General features: G+C 42.8%; 3 protein-coding genes across 3 annotated transcripts in view; 1 reads left to right on the forward strand and 2 right to left on the reverse strand. All coding sequences in view use genetic code 11, as the record gives it.

Moving 5' to 3' along the window:
• Positions 1 to 1,817: 1,817 nt before the first annotated feature.
• Positions 1,818 to 3,519, reverse strand: EGR_06572 (Sugar phosphate exchanger 3; the record flags this gene model as incomplete). Its single annotated transcript, XM_024495821.1, has 2 exons — positions 1,818 to 3,189; positions 3,482 to 3,519. 2 exons carry the CDS (start codon positions 3,517 to 3,519, stop codon positions 1,818 to 1,820), a joined length of 1,410 nt encoding a protein of 469 aa, XP_024349781.1.
• A 1,460-nt stretch (positions 3,520 to 4,979) lies between these two features.
• On the forward strand, positions 4,980 to 9,531 carry EGR_06573 (Origin recognition complex subunit; the record flags this gene model as incomplete). The annotated part of the gene is made up of 8 exons (XM_024495822.1): positions 4,980 to 5,145; positions 5,349 to 5,572; positions 5,634 to 5,710; positions 5,789 to 5,893; positions 6,516 to 6,822; positions 7,369 to 7,770; positions 7,845 to 8,160; positions 9,440 to 9,531. The coding sequence occupies 8 exons, from the start codon at positions 4,980 to 4,982 to the stop codon at positions 9,529 to 9,531; spliced, it is 1,689 nt and encodes a 562-aa protein (XP_024349782.1).
• Positions 9,532 to 10,226: 695 nt separating this feature from the next.
• The window catches only part of EGR_06574 (Mitochondrial carrier protein), a gene marked incomplete at both ends in the record, with an annotated part of 5,778 nt that continues 554 nt past the window's right edge, over positions 10,227 to 15,450 (reverse strand). Inside the window, 7 exons of the mRNA XM_024495823.1 lie at positions 10,227 to 10,283; positions 10,337 to 10,397; positions 10,468 to 10,535; positions 10,814 to 10,949; positions 14,527 to 14,638; positions 14,693 to 14,750; positions 15,292 to 15,366. Coding sequence (XP_024349783.1) covers positions 10,227 to 10,283; positions 10,337 to 10,397; positions 10,468 to 10,535; positions 10,814 to 10,949; positions 14,527 to 14,638; positions 14,693 to 14,750; positions 15,292 to 15,366 — 567 coding nt within the window. The remainder of the gene's footprint in view (positions 10,284 to 10,336; positions 10,398 to 10,467; positions 10,536 to 10,813; positions 10,950 to 14,526; positions 14,639 to 14,692; positions 14,751 to 15,291; positions 15,367 to 15,450) is intronic.

Genomic DNA, 15,450 nt, shown 5'->3' on the forward strand with positions numbered 1-15,450 from the left:
GGAGAAAGTCGTCGGCTCTTTGAAATCAATCTGCAGGCCATTCATATAACCTACATCAATTGTATTGAGCGTGTGTTTGAACGACTTCAGGAGTTGATTTTAACGGATTTGGAGAACTTGAATCCAGTTAATGATGAAGTTCACGAGACGTACTCCAGCAAGTTTAAGGCACTGGGATTGCCTTGCACATTCGACTCCATTTGAGGCGTGAAGTGAAGGGAAGGCTAGTGGTAGATGGGTCTAGAGTAGGGAAAGAAGACTATAAGGAAAAAAGGAGAGATGAAGGAGAAGAGGGTACTTCAAGATCTCTCTATTTTGTAAAGCAAAGATAAAGGCTTCACAGGCAACCTTTCTGTTCTTGTTGAATGAAACTGGGTCCAAGAGATAGTGACTAGTAGTAGCTCATTTAAGACGCCACGTGTTCCAGAAAGAGAGCATAAAACTCACCTTCCTTAAGAAATTTATTCTCACAGACAAAATGTGATTTGCTATTAAACTGGACAAAAGAAAACAGAGTAGCTATGGGTGGTTTGTTTATTCTTTAAAATCGGCTGATTACCGTCGCACCGACCGCCCGAGTTAACCTTGCTGGAGTTAATAGTAGGTGGAAAGTAGGGCTTTAAACAATCCTCTTGTCGTCTTAACAGGTCCACGCAGATCTAGTGGACAATAGTAAAACAGTCATTTTGAGTCTTTAGTTGATCTATTTTGACCGCTTTTGAGAGGCTTTTGAGGATATCTGCCATCAGTATCACCAGGACGCCGATGCAAAGCGTGGAAAGCTGAAGGTGCGTGACAGACAAGTAAATTAGTGTATTTTTTATCCATAAGAGGAAGAAAGCCCCCTCTCAAATCCTAGCTACCACCGAACCTACCTCACATGTACATCCACAGTATCTTTTCTAATTGGTAAGTGATCAGATAATTGGTGAAGGCAAAGAAAAGATGAAAACTACTTTGTAAAGTGCTATCAGGAAATACAAGCGATGAGGAAAGTGTTGAAGTCCTCCAAATAGTACCAAAACGTCGATGTCGAGAACTACATGTCATTGCCAGAATGTGAATCGCCGAATTACTAAACGAGCCAGACCTCAAAACCTCTGCTACAAAAGCAGTGGTCAAACTTGCCAATGACAGGACGTGTCATTCGGTCACACTGACGCAGTTTAACCGCTTTACGTTTGATGACTTGAGGACTACTTCATCCGTTCGTGTTCTGGTTAGAACTGACCTTCTGAAGGCTCCTTCGTTGCTGAGGCATCACTACGACAGTCGGAATTAGCCTTACGTTGTAATAAACAGACCTTTTGGAACAGAGGTGTAAAGGTATTGTTCGTCCACATCATTCATATGCCTTCACATAGTCCAGGTAAAACACTTCCATAATTGACATTCCCAAATCATTCAGGTCTACTGACGCTTCCGTTGTCACTTACTTTCATCCAAAATACGAAGTTTAACTGACTGAAAGACGTGGATGAGACTGTGATAGAACTCACATCTGCTTTTCCATGACGTTTTATTCTAGCATTCCGTACTCACTTCTTCGAACATTGTTGGTTCATCGCCTTCAACAGCATAGCTCTTAAATAACACCTCAAGGCGGTGCACAAAGGCGACTCCTTCATCAGGATAGCCCAGAAGTCCAGACTACATCCACAACAAAGGCAAAATTGTGCTCCCACAATTCCAAAATAAAGCCATTTCTCGAACAATAAGTATATTTTTTAATCAGTGTCAATCTCTAGGAAACCTTTAAAATTATCACTGGTAAAAAGTAACATCACAGTTTGATTGATAAAAGATGTTTGAATAAGTCATTCCTCCGCAATAATAGGTGCCAGTTCCTCCACGATACTACCTCGACTTGAAACCCAGCGAATACATAACGGAATGGCAACAAAGATAAGAGTCAGAATGCAACAAATGAGAAAGAGATGAAAGACCCAATCCCATCCCAGCCTGGCTTGCAAAACCGGTACCAAAATTTGGCCCATTGCAGCTCCCAAACTGCCGGTACCATCAATAAACCCCGTCATCGTTGATAACACTCGCCTTCCTTGAAGCTGTGGTAAAGCTGCTAAATCTGTCCCTACCACAGCTGATAATAAATTAGCCGGTCCAGCGATCATAAAGCCTGTTATTCCCATCACAAAACCATTCAAGGCCCATGGACTGCCCGGTGTGTTGCGGTAGACCAGGAGACAGGGCACACAGAGCATCAGGAATACTATATTGACCCAGTTCCGCGATACACAAGGTAGATCGGAAATTCCACCGCCGACAATTCCACCGAACAGTCCACCGAGGTCAAAGAACGCTGAAAGGGCAGACGCAGTTCCAGCATCCCAGTTAAATTTGTTATGAAGATAGAATGGTAGCCAGAAAAAGAATGAGTAGTTCACGAGTTTGAGACCGGCATAAGCCAACGCATAGCATATCAGCTCAGGGAGGCAGAATATACGATATAGAGGGACATGGTTATCACTCCCGGTAGTTTGTTCAGGCTTAGCTGTTCTAACGATCCCGGTAGGGACTCCAGCAAGCACAAGAAAGATTGCACCAGCGAGAAGGCATGAGGCAGTGAAAAAGACGAACTCGTAGCCATAATCGATGACAGCAGAGGAGAGAAGAGCACCAATTATGTTGCCGACCCCAGCTGAGGTGGACCAAAGACCAAGAACTAGACCGCGAGCAGACGGGAAGGAGTGCGCAACTAGAGAAATACCAGCTGGCCATCCGGGCGCCTGAAGAAATCCGTTGATGAACCAGAGAATTCCGTACCAATATCGATTGTAAAAATGGCCCCATTGTGATGGAACTCCAAATAGAAAGGTTGTGACAGCACCGCCAAACATCCCACCGGCAAGAACATTTCGTGGATCAAAAAGGTCACCAAGCCAACCGGTTACATACAGACCGAGAGCGTAAGAGAGGAGGAAAAGAAAGTCTAGAGTGCCCATGAAAATGGCGGCGTCATCTGCAGTCGAAAACACGGGGTGCGCATTGTACCAGAGTTCTTGTGGGTGGAGGGTAATGTTGGTGTTATCCATGTGGCCGACAAGATTTGCAATCATTAGGGGCTTTACAGAGCTCAGGGTCTTGCGGGTGGCGTGCATGAGGGCGTAGGCGAGGAATGTGCAGACGAAAACTAGGAATCGATCGCCCCGGACACGCCAGTTGGATACCCTGAAAAAAAACCGAACGAGAAAAGAGCAGAATGTAAATCAAATGCTGATTTTACTGACCGGAATCATGCCAATGCTCGTCAGTTCATAACAACGCTACATTAATGTAGCGAAGTCGAGTGTTACTACATTATTAATCAACATAAACCGCGAACCAAAAGGAACTAAAAACCGTATATCTGGTAGTTCTAATCACAAAATTTAGTACATTTCCAAGGCACGGATCAGCCGGCTCCCACAGCTTTAACACCAACACCAAGTTTGCAATCTGACGCGCTAAATATGATACAAACGCTTTAAATCGAGTCATAAATACAACAGCGCTTAACATACTAGGCGCAAAGTAAAACCCTAACTGCGTAAAATTTATCTTTGGTAAATTAATGGATATAAGTGTCTTAGTTAACTCAAACCACGTCACAATATTTACTTATGATGATTTTGCTGCTGTGCGATATTTAATTTTCATTGGAGAGTATAAACTCCCCGTCTGACGCTGTTTACATATGGTTAGGCGCAGTAAGAGATTTCCTTTTACGGTGCGAATGTTCTAGTGCCTAGAATTAGGTCTGCACCCATCAAATCTGAAGTTGAAACTGAGGAACCAAATGAAAATTCTGCGCCGAGAAAAATTAAACCCCGAAGAGCAGAAGTGACGCAACGTTTCAAGGTGCCGGAGGTGCCGAGTAAGTTTGTCCATTTTATTACTGGAAATACCGGAAAAAATATGGAAAAACCTGATATTGTGTTGGTATTTAGGAAGTTATGCACCAATGTGTTGATCTGAAGTGCCTAGGGTTTGTTTCAACAAATATTTTTTAGAATTCATTGCCATCTCAAGCAACATATTTCTCGAAAATCAGATATGACTGACAAATTATCACTCTAATAACTATTCATCTTTCTGTGTTTTTGTCAGTGCTTCTAAAAGCATGTTATTCATACACTCCAATTCTTAACAATCTTGTGCTTTAGGTCTTTTTAGTAGGTCGAGGCAGTGATCCCAGCCTTTTGATTTCTCTTCAGCTAGTAGGTGCTGACCATATTTACTAGCCCGAATGCACTTTGCTTTTTTCCTTAACTTTGCTGTTTAACCAAATCGCGTGTTAGCTTTTCAAAGCCTCAATCGCTTACAATCCTTATTCTCTTTGACCAGTTTTTCAGAGTTTGACCTTTTTTTCGTCACCATTTTAGCTCAACGTTCGTCCAAACCACGAGTTTCTGTTAAATCTACGCCCGCTAAATCTGATGGTCCTGGCCAATCCGGTGAGTGTTACTGTTTAGCAAAAAATTAAGTAGCATTACCTACAATTTTTGGTGGCAATTTAACTTGTTCACGCGCGATCAAGTCGATGTTGGATTTTGCTTGCTTTGTCTGGAAAACTTCCCTGTCACTAGATTGGCTCATTGAAAGTCTTACCTAAAAGCTAAAAGCGTACTTTTTATCAGATCCAATACATTCTACAACAGCTATATTGTTTTGCATTTTGCCAACCTGTTTTAAGCACGATTTTGCACATACGAATATCGTAAATTGGTAATGAACATATGTCATGTATTTGTGTCTTTGGGTTCAAGTAGGAAGTCTGGTATGTTAAATATACGGTGTTAGCAGCGAATGTGTCGATTTGGAACCTGCAGCCCTGTGTTTGTTGATCTGGTATTACTGAACTCAATTTGACAAATATGACTCAGCAAATAAGACGCAATTCTTTGGAAAGTATTTCTTCTATTCTCACGATAGAAGCAGTGAAGGAAGCAGGATATGGTCCACTGAGGGTTAGAAACACGATGGATTCCACCGCCACTTCTGCGCCTAGGACTCCACGTACTCCGCGAAGGACGTGCAAGGATGAGGCGATGGTGAAGATCTTGGAATGCTTCAAAAAACTCTCCACCAGTCCGAAGGCGAAGGCCACTCCCCTTTCTTCTGTAGCATGTCGTCACACGGAGAAGGGTGAGTAGATGATGTATGATTTTCTTTACTTTCATTTTTTTATCACCAATCTTTAAAAACCGCAAAATACCTTCATTTGTTACTAGACACAGTCACTATTTCAGGTCGAAAAATATAAAGGCTTAAGTTGATAAAGTATTTCATCAGCAGAAGATCTACCGTCGAAACCTTTCACGTATCTGGTTCTTAATGAATTCCTTCAGTGCATTCAGCGACTTCGTTGTCACGTCAAAAAGGCTCGTCATTGCATTCTTCTGAGGCATCCTTCTCTCCCTCTGAAAATGTCTCATCTTCTGAAGAATTTGACTCGGAGGAGATCTCTTCCGAAGAGGACCCTACAAGTCCCACCACTTCTACAGACACTTCTGATGATAAGTGGGTGCGTCGAACGAGGCCACGACGTAGAAAAACCAGGAGACCAGCACAAGTGAGTAATTTAGTCTTAAAATCTAAATCACCGATTTTCCACCTTCTTTTGCAATTTGCAGACTTCTGTCAGTGATCAAGCCTTCTTTCCTCGTCGTACCACCTCCGCCATCATCGATCGTGAGACGTTGAATGCCAAGTAACTTGTCCGATTTACTAATCTCTTTCTGTCACACCCTTTTTTGTGTCACTTTTCCATTTTTATAATGCCTTGTAGGCTGCACGCTTCGCGTCTCTCTAACGACTGTCTACCCTGCCGCGAAAAGGAATTTGATGCGATCTTCGAGTTCCTTTTTGAGCACCTTCAAAATGGCACTGGAGGGTAACATCTAGGTGGTTTTTTATCATTGTTGAAAGCAATCGGATTTACAGCTCAACCAAAACCAATCACTATTTTGGACCAATGGTTATTGAAGATAACCAATTCATTATTGCATAATTTTTCTTTTCTTTGTTTACTTTTACGTTCAAAGACCAATTTAAACTTAGCCTTTGGTTGCATTTGAGCCATTTGGAATGGAGAGTTTGAGTTCAGTAGACATGACATTTCCGATTTGCTTGATGGTCAGTGCCTTCGACAAAACTGGTCCTTTTGTTTATTGGGAAGGGCTGGGATTGGTTTTTCGGCTTAGGAATTTTTTTTTTTTTGGTATTTTGGCGTTGCTATTATCCGCCTCTAGTTTCGTGAAGCCAAACAGGAAACGGATGGTTGATTGAATAATGGGTTGGAGCATTGAACTATTAAACGAGTGTTTGATTCGATTAGCAAAATAAGAGATGGCCAAATGATTAAATGAATGGTTTCAACATCTGACACGATTGATAGGAGAGTGAAGTAGACACTATCCAGACACTAAAAGGTATATTTATGCTTTATTAATGCTAGCCAATCATGAGTTTATGTATTTTACAGTCCCTGAATACCCTTTTTTCATTTCACACAGGTGTCTGTATATCTCGGGAGTACCGGGAACAGGAAAGACGGCAACTGTCACGGCTGTAGCGAGGAGCATGGCTGGCTGTGTGGATGAGGACGGCAACAGTGTTATTCCACCCTTCAAATTTGTCACCGTCAATGGGATGCAAGTGTCCCAGCCGCATCAAATCTATGCTCAGATCTATGAGGTTAGTTGCCACGAATCACCACTTCTTTCTATTCACGTCGATTGCGGCATCTTTGGGTTACGCGAGCATGCTAGCGTCTGGGATTCAAATCAGGATGGTTGTCTATGCGGTCGCTCATCAGTTTCGGTAATTTACTGTGGCTCGGGAATGCTTCCATTTCCTCTGTCGCATCCGCTGTTAGGCAAACTTTGCATACGAAGATTTCACGCGGAAGCTAGTGCTTCTACAGAAAGCATATTTCACGTCATAATTGCCTTCCAATGAACGATCCCTTTAACGGCAACAGGAGGGGATGGAGGCTATCGTGCCCATCGATCACGATTACAAAGCACTGCCTTCACCAGAAATGTAAGTGAATGGTTCCGACTCGTTCAAATCTGGTGCTTTATGCTACACTTGATCTGGGGGCGATTATCAAAACTCGATACCATTTGATTGTCTCGCCTCTGGGATATATCCTTATACTCTCAATCCCTGAAAAACGAGGTTTTTTGTTTTAGAATCACCTTTTTAACACTGTCATTAATATAGAGGGCACATTCTCGGAGCGTAACTCGGCCTATCAGAATGTTGCGAGACCGTTTACAAACAGTCCCCTATCAACCGAAGCGCCATAGGCTTGAATGGCTTCTAGCCACTGAGAGACAAGCTCCCTATTTTCCATCATTGTAGGCATTGAAAGGCGAAAAAGCGTCAGCCTACAAGGCGATGTCGCTGCTCGAAGCTGAGTTCTGTTCAGCACCACGGCAACGTGGTAATTCTACTGCTCCAGCTTGCATCCTCCTCCTCGACGAATTGGACCTCCTGTGTTCACGCCGGCAAGACGTCCTCTATGCCCTCTTCGATTGGACATGTCGGTCTTCGGTTGGCGTTGGCGACCGTAAACGATGTGGAAGACGTATATTGATCGTACTAGCCGTAGCAAACACCATGGATCTACCTGAACGCGTGTTGCATCATCGCGTAGCTAGTCGTTTGGGTCTTAATCGACTTGCTTTTGCGCCTTATTCGCATGAACAACTCGCCGCTATTGTCAATGCTCGACTAGGATCGGAGCTTGGCTCATCTTTCGATGTAAGCAACGCATGTCTTGTCGCATGAGCTCCCATTCGACTTTACTGACGTTACTTAAGTAGCACTTCTTTTAGCCGAAAGCAATTGAATTAGCAACTCGCAAAGTAGCCGCGGTGTCGGGTGACGCACGTCGAGCGTTGGATATTTGTCGTCGTGCGGCCGAGTTAGCGCAACTGGAGGGAGGTCAGAAGGCTACCACAACCATGCAGCATGTGAACGCAGCCCTGCGGGAGATGTTCACTTCGTTAGGATTAACTGCTCTGCGAAGCGTTTCCCACTACGAGCGACTGCTGCTACGAGCTATTGTAGCTGAGGTGGCAGCGCAAGGCGTTGAAGAGGTTCCGCTGAATCGGTGTTTGCAGCAGCTTCACGTCCTCTGCAACCTTGAGGGTCAGTGTCTGTATTTTGTGGTATCTTTTCTGCACCATTTTTGTGTTTGACATATTCTAAAAGCGCTTATTTCTGAACGTTTCGAAAACAATGACTCCCCTTTTTAGGCGTACCTAAACCAACAGATACGGCAATATTTGCAATGTGTGCTTCGCTGAGTGCCTACAGACTGATTTCCGCGGAACCGTCTCGAAAAGACACAAATATGCTTTTGCGTCTGAATTGTACAAGGTCAGATATCCTGTTTGCTCTCAAGGTTTCTTCTTAAAGAAATCCGAGATTTTATACATCTTCGTAGGAAGATGTTTGTCTATTTTTGTTAACATTTATTATAAAATCACACATTTTGGCTGGTACTTTTTCATTCATAAGTGGTTCCACTACAGGTTGGTCATGCGGGCAAACCGCTACATTGCGTCGCTTCTAAAAAAGTAGACAGCAGCCTAGTCCATTTGACCGATTTGATTGGTAACGTAGCTATTCAAGCGTTCTCTACTAGCGTCGCATATATATGACACGGGTTTTCCATCAATTTTCGGTAACTCACTGCAACATTAAGTGGTGCCACAATTTAACAATAGGTTATGCTTTATTTAGAAGTCAGGGAATCGGGGCTCTGCTTGATGAATGTTCACCACGACTGCGGTCACCACTGTCTAGCGCGCGACTGGCTATGAAGTTTTCATACCAATTAAATCATTATTTTACCAAAGAAAAGGTCGAAGCCTCTCCTAGATTTTACTCTGTTCATCACGCACGCCCTTGCAAGCACCCGCTCATTTCTTGCTGTCTCCATTTACGTGCAGCGCGGGTTGGTTTATGACATGTGCGTCAGTTATTTACTCCTCTAGAAGGCATGACTATTTTGCTACGTGTACTACCTCCATGGCAGCAACCCTTTTCAGCGCAAATGTGTTAGAGGTCGCGGTTTCGTTTAGGCTAGCCATTGCAGCGATAGATACGGGATTTCAAACACTTGGATGCACAGCTCTACCCCCAACTTGAGCACTGTCTTTCTCTACCGACTAACTAGCCGTAGGGAGCGCTTTGCCCTAAAAATCTCAAGGTCCCCAGGCGACAACGTTGGTGTCACTACTCAACTAACCAATTCCATTACATAATGGCAGGGCGGCCAGTAGCGGCATCATGTAATTTGGCAAAGTTAATCCTGTTGACGGTTTGTTTTGTTGGGAGTTTCGTACTTATCCATTCACAAGTGCTCTATGTTCGCAAGGAAAATCTACCATTTTCTTGCTCGCTAATCATTACCATCCACTAGTCGGTCTCTTGGCAATGGAAAACGCGTTGAAAGAACGGGATCGCAAACAGCACAATGCGGGCAATCTCCGCCTTGATCTGAAACGGGTTTAGCGCTTTCGTGTTATGTTAATAGAGGTAATGGGCCATAAAGCAGCCGGAGACGACCAGACCATGAGCTGCGACCTTAAACGCACTATGAAGAAACCGAAACTACTTCCTTGCGCTTCGTTGAGGATAAAGGCGAAATCCATCAGACTTACCGAACTCCAGATGGCCGGGCGGACTCAGATAGTAGGAGAGCGATAATTAAGGAATTAATTTAGTCCACAGAAGACTTGTTCAAAATTACTGAAATACAACTTCTTGAGGTCTATCTTCATGATAGATTCCTTAGATAGAGCTATAAGGATATCACAAATGGACTGACGTTCCACCTACAGAAGAGGACTGTTGATTCTCCTACACGCTCTATCACTACCGCCTCATAAATCACGAATAGTAAAGTGAGCTGAATGAGTAGTTGACCCAACGAGTGGAATTAGGCTTTTGGCACAATAGGACACGATTAATTAATCCTGCCCTCCCTCTCCACCGTTTCCATCCCAGACAAAGGGTTGACAAGACTTTCAACACCTCTCACACGGCCCAACACTTTCTTTGTAAACAAAGTATCTTTATTCAGACAATTTACCAGGTGCGACAAAGACCAAAAAATTTGCTTCATCATAACGAAGAAGTCCAGTAGGGTAAGGCGGCTATAAACTAGAGTAATGAATACTTTGATAAGCCGAGAAAAAACACCAATTTCACAGAGGACTCGATGCATAACGGAAGAAGAGTGAGGCTCCACGCATGAAGGAATTCTGACAACGAAAAAGAGGTAAAGTAAAGTAACCAATCTGACCAGACTTCTTACCCTTGTTGAAAGGTAGTTGTAGCAGTCCAAACTGTTCTTGAACGGCACGTCAACCGATAAGCTGGAACGATGGAAATATTAAATGCTTTACAGAATAAAAAAATAGAAAGAAGTAAGGCAGTCCTACGTACCCGGAACCACTGACGGCCATCACGGTGGAGGTAACCGTGAGACGATGAGTGCACGAAGACAGCAGAAGCTGCCAAAAGTTTGCAAAAAACATGTTATTTATAATGTTGCTAGTAGGCTTTTCTTATTTTCGATGCTAGTGGGGAGTTGAGCCCTCCACCGTGCACTGATGACATTCTACTCATATCAGGGTTAGTAGTAGTAGAGCTCCATTGTTCCACATACTTGGAGTCCCGTATCAGAAACAATAATGCACCAATCAGACTGTAGAAAACGAGGAGGGAAACGTGGAAAAGCAAGAGGGGAAGAATGGAAATAAGAGCCAAAAGTGCAGGCGGCATAACTCACGCCAGCAATGTAAGGCGTGTGTTCCTTAACAACTTGGTCCGTATCCTCGGGTAGAAGGTACTTGTTCACTACATAGGCCATGCTGGCTGTCAACCAGACTGCGATTACCTCTCCCAGGAGTCGTGGGATCAGACCGCTAAATAACACAGAAAAACTTGGAGGTTAGGACCTTCCTGTGGTATTCTGTAGGAAAGCGACAATCAGAAATGGTGAACCAATCAAAAATCCATCATGTTAAGCAAGATCCTCCATTCTCAATACAATGAGTGGAGACTTACATATCGCAACAGAGACGACCCTCTAAGATTGAGGAGAAAAAATGATAACCCTCCACCGCAATATTTACACTCACGTCAACTGAGGGGAAAGGGTCTTGGAGGCTGAGGAAGCAGAGGTGTCACAATGGCATTTCAACGGCTACACTTTGGCACCACACGGAATTTCATGAGCACGGGTAGAGATTATCTTGCAAGCGGATAAAAAGCCCCAGAGTAGCCACTTTAACCTCCGTATGAAAAAGGAAACAGAATTTCTGCCCAGATTTTTGAAAATAAACGAATTTGTTTCTGGAAGACTGCAAAAGGCATAGAAATGAGCCAGAGAGTTGAGAACTTTTTTATTCAATCTTGCAAGCCACTTATTATCGCATATCCGTAAAAATCCATCGAATATAACGGTAGCTAAACAACCCGCACTTGCCCGCACAGATTTAAGGTTACCCAGGGTCACTGGACAGGCGGAAAGGTTGGGCCACAAATGTGTAGAAAAGTCGCCCTATGTCAAGACAGGTGAAGCGATTTTCTACTTTACTAGCAGAAAATCGAGTAGTAGGGAAATGCCACATTCGATGTCGCCTAGGACAGAAAAAAATCAACCGCTACAGGCGCTTCAACGTTTCCCACTGTTCTCAACCGCCATAAATTCGGCTACTGCCAAGGAACCACAGACTTCATCAATCCATTTGAGACGCTCAAACTGATGCGGACTGCGAAAGAGCACATGCCATGTAGCCTAAGTACAAAATTTGGGTGACAGGATGAAAGCGCGTTGAAACCCGTAGAGTATTTATCACTAGACCGCATACGCTTTGGCGGTTGTCCTTCTGACAACCACTGAGGCACGATAGTTAGCACGCTCAACTACCAATCTCGGTGTCTACTTTAAGGTAGGCGTCAAACGGCATGTTGTGATTTTTTCGCAGTGATTAGCCTACCTTGGCTACCTTTCACCGATGAGGAGATGAAAGGAGAAAGTAGGGCACAAAAGCAGTACACGACACCGCTTTCAATGAATAGTGATTATGCGACCTTGATTGGATAATCGTTTTATCAAAAATTGACACAGAAAGTAGCAGGTAATCTAAAAAAGTTCTTTCGATATGTTGGACAGTCTTGTCTTGATAGTACCTAAGTTTAAGCACTTTTATTTCCTAAAAAAGGGAATTGGAAGCCGTCCAAAAGAGACTTTTTGGAGGTCAAGCTATCCTGAAATTCGAAGTAATGCCATCCAAATGTGACAAAATCATAAAATTAATGCATCTAACGTTGGCAGGTAACAATCTGGAACTTCTATCCTTGAAAAAAAGATGTTGATATGCCTCTCCGGGTCTCTTGAAGCCTGCGAAATAAGTGCTCGGATGCTACCACTTGGAGATTTTGAGGTGACGAGTGAGACTTTACGATTTTCCGGTACGATTAGCTTAACCTACTCATCTATCTACCCATCAGAGATGGGGTACTGAAAGCAAAATCATTGCCAATGAAAATAAGGTAAATACGGGATTATTGAGTTAAAAGTTGCCAGCTAAGAGCGCGCTCAGTGACCTTTTCTGATGATAATCAAGTAGAGTGGATTATGATCTTGGAAATTAAAAGGCGTACCTAGCTTCGTAAGGTAAATGAAGGAAGTAAGGAAGGGAAGCCGCCTACCGTGAGAAACAAGTGATGAAACAGCAGAATCCACTCACTTGAACCCATTCGAAGTAAGCTAGGAGCGCCAGCAAAGAGCCACGCTTTAAAAATGCCAAAGTGTGGTGAGTTGATTCAGCAAGGTTTTGCTTGAGGTAAGTTTGAAGCTCACCAAAAGAGGTACAAGAAATATGGCCCTTAAAAAGCGTAAAACATTAGTCAAATCAATTTGAGATAGGCCCTACAAAGGCCGATTTGAAGGTCAACCAACCCCGCTTTCCAAGAAGGTGAGTAGAGTAGCAAAATAGGTGGATCGGAACGTACGCAAAACAGAGACCGCAAATTCGATGCGATGAATTGGGAGAGTAAAAGCTGCTCTGGCATTTAAAGTAATGGGCTTCGGAAGTCGACAAAACCGTCAAACCGACTCATCACAAATTGCCACAACCCAGCACTGTTCACTTGTGTTCCAATGCCTTTTGGATTAAGCCGAGAACATTGAAATCCACTCTACGGTGCAGTAAGGCAACCCTTCATTTAGCCGAGGATAGAGGAGCACAAATGTACGCCGTTTATGTCTCCAAAAAGCGAGACCAATTTACGAATCTGAATTTACACTGTAAAAAGCATGTCCTGCCAAGTGCGTTTGCGAAGAAGAACCACTTAAACTCGCATTAAAACAAACTTGAGGTGTGCACCAATTTTATGTCTGTGAATAAAAAAACAGGCAAAACGTGAGGCCATATTTTCGGTCGATGTGATATGACGGAGCCTAATCTGAAAAAGAAGCGCTTATCAAGATGGCAAAAGGGATGCACCGAGGAGATGGCGAAGTCGATAAACGCTTAGATAAAACGTTTGTTTTTTAAAACAGATCCACCGGAAGGCTTTAAAAGAGGAAGGGATTGCAGCTGCTTAAATGTACTTCTCAAAGAAGATAGAAATGGTAAGGTGAACGAAATTTGCTAAATGTTACTTCGCAAAAACTTTCGAAATTTATTAATGCCTCAAGGGCATATTTCAAATGCAATCAAACAACGCAGCTGGATATTTGAGATACCACTTTTAAGGAAGTATGCACCTATAAATACCCTCAGGTAAACCCTGACCTTAGAACAAAATAAACATGACCTTTCAAAAACTCCAAAAGCGGGCGAAAAAAGGTAAAACTAATTCATCAGAAGTCATTCAAAAAGAAATTAGTAAGGGTTGAAACGATTTTGAGAAACAATGAAAAAAAGATATCTGAAATGCCAACCTCCACAGTGGTCTAGAAGCAACGAACGAAGATCATCCATTCCTGGAATGCAGCATGTAAACTATGCAGACAAAACTTCTGTAGAACTGACAAGGCCAGTGCAGGCGATACACCAAAGCTTATGTAAGGAAAGAATTCGAATTCAAAATACGACCGAGATGGGGGAGGGTCCCCAATAATTCGTTCAAAGAGGCTAGAAATTAAGGCAGTGGAGCAGGGAAAAGGTTTCACAGAGATGCTTGGCATAATACCTACCAAAAAACAGAAAGGATAGGAGTCACAACATCAAAGCCTTCCCGAGGTAAGAGGGAAACTCGACACATGACTTATAGAAACAGTGACCTAATTTGGTGTAAATTTGTGAGGTCACGATAGCCAAAGAAAACGATTTCATTTTAAAAATGGCTTAAATAGTCAAGTCGATTCATCAACTTATTACGAATGGAAGTTAGGTGGACGTTAAAGACATCGCTTTTCAAAAAATAATGAAACGGACATAAAATCATCCATTTTTCAAAAACTGAGGGGATAATTTCATCAAGCCTTACCCAAAAAGACCCGGCAAACCCTCATTTACGTTAATCTCCACGAAGGCCTTTAAAATGTTGCTGTACATGGTTTCCTTGCCGACCAACTGGGCGATCTGCCGAATCATGATCACTAAAAAGGGGATGAGATGTAGAAATAATCAATGGGGGGACTTATCAAGCTCACCTTGAAAAGGGTAGCTGACCAAGAGGCCGAGACAGCGCCCGGCAGTCAATTTGCAAGTCTAAGGAGGGAAAGGAGGGTAGGTGAGTAACTTGGTGATATGATTGATTGACGAAAACAATAGACGTTTACAAATAGGACATATTTTTAACCAAAGGTTTGTCTTGCACAAATAGCAGTTCGTTTAATTTATGGCCTACTTGGAAATAAAAGAAACTAAAATAAGAGCACGAAACCGGGAAATTGAAACAGCCGCAGCAACAAAGGATGACTTTATCTTGCCTTTGCTGTATGATTCCAAAACCATGTAGGAAATTCTTATACACATATAGTGCATGAGTTTCTTCAGAAAAGAATTAAACGCATGAGATATGTTTATCCTGAATGAGACCGGATTCTTGATTTCTTAGGAAAGAAGGTAGAATGTTGAAATGAAAAGCCACAAACATGTGAATCAGCCACAATGCAAGGACTAAGGAATAGAAAGCTGACATGAAAGTAGTGTCGCAGTGCCAAATTGAATAAACTTAACGTAAAAATTAACTAAGTTTTTGGCAGTGTTTATTAAAACGGATGAATAAAAAATGCAACTTAGAATGCACCTCCTGAACAAAAACATCCCAGCCTTGTTCAGTCTCGATTACCGACTTTTTGTACATGTAGCCTGTAACATGCTCCTAAAAGGAGAATAAAATTAATCAAGTAGCAAGTTCGCAACAAAATGGGGTTTGGGAATGTAAGGTCATGTAGAGCCTAGAAGC

This window comes from Echinococcus granulosus (genome assembly GCF_000524195.1).
Source record: "Echinococcus granulosus chromosome Unknown EG_S00059, whole genome shotgun sequence".
Classification (NCBI taxonomy): Eukaryota; Metazoa; Platyhelminthes; class Cestoda; order Cyclophyllidea; family Taeniidae; genus Echinococcus; species Echinococcus granulosus.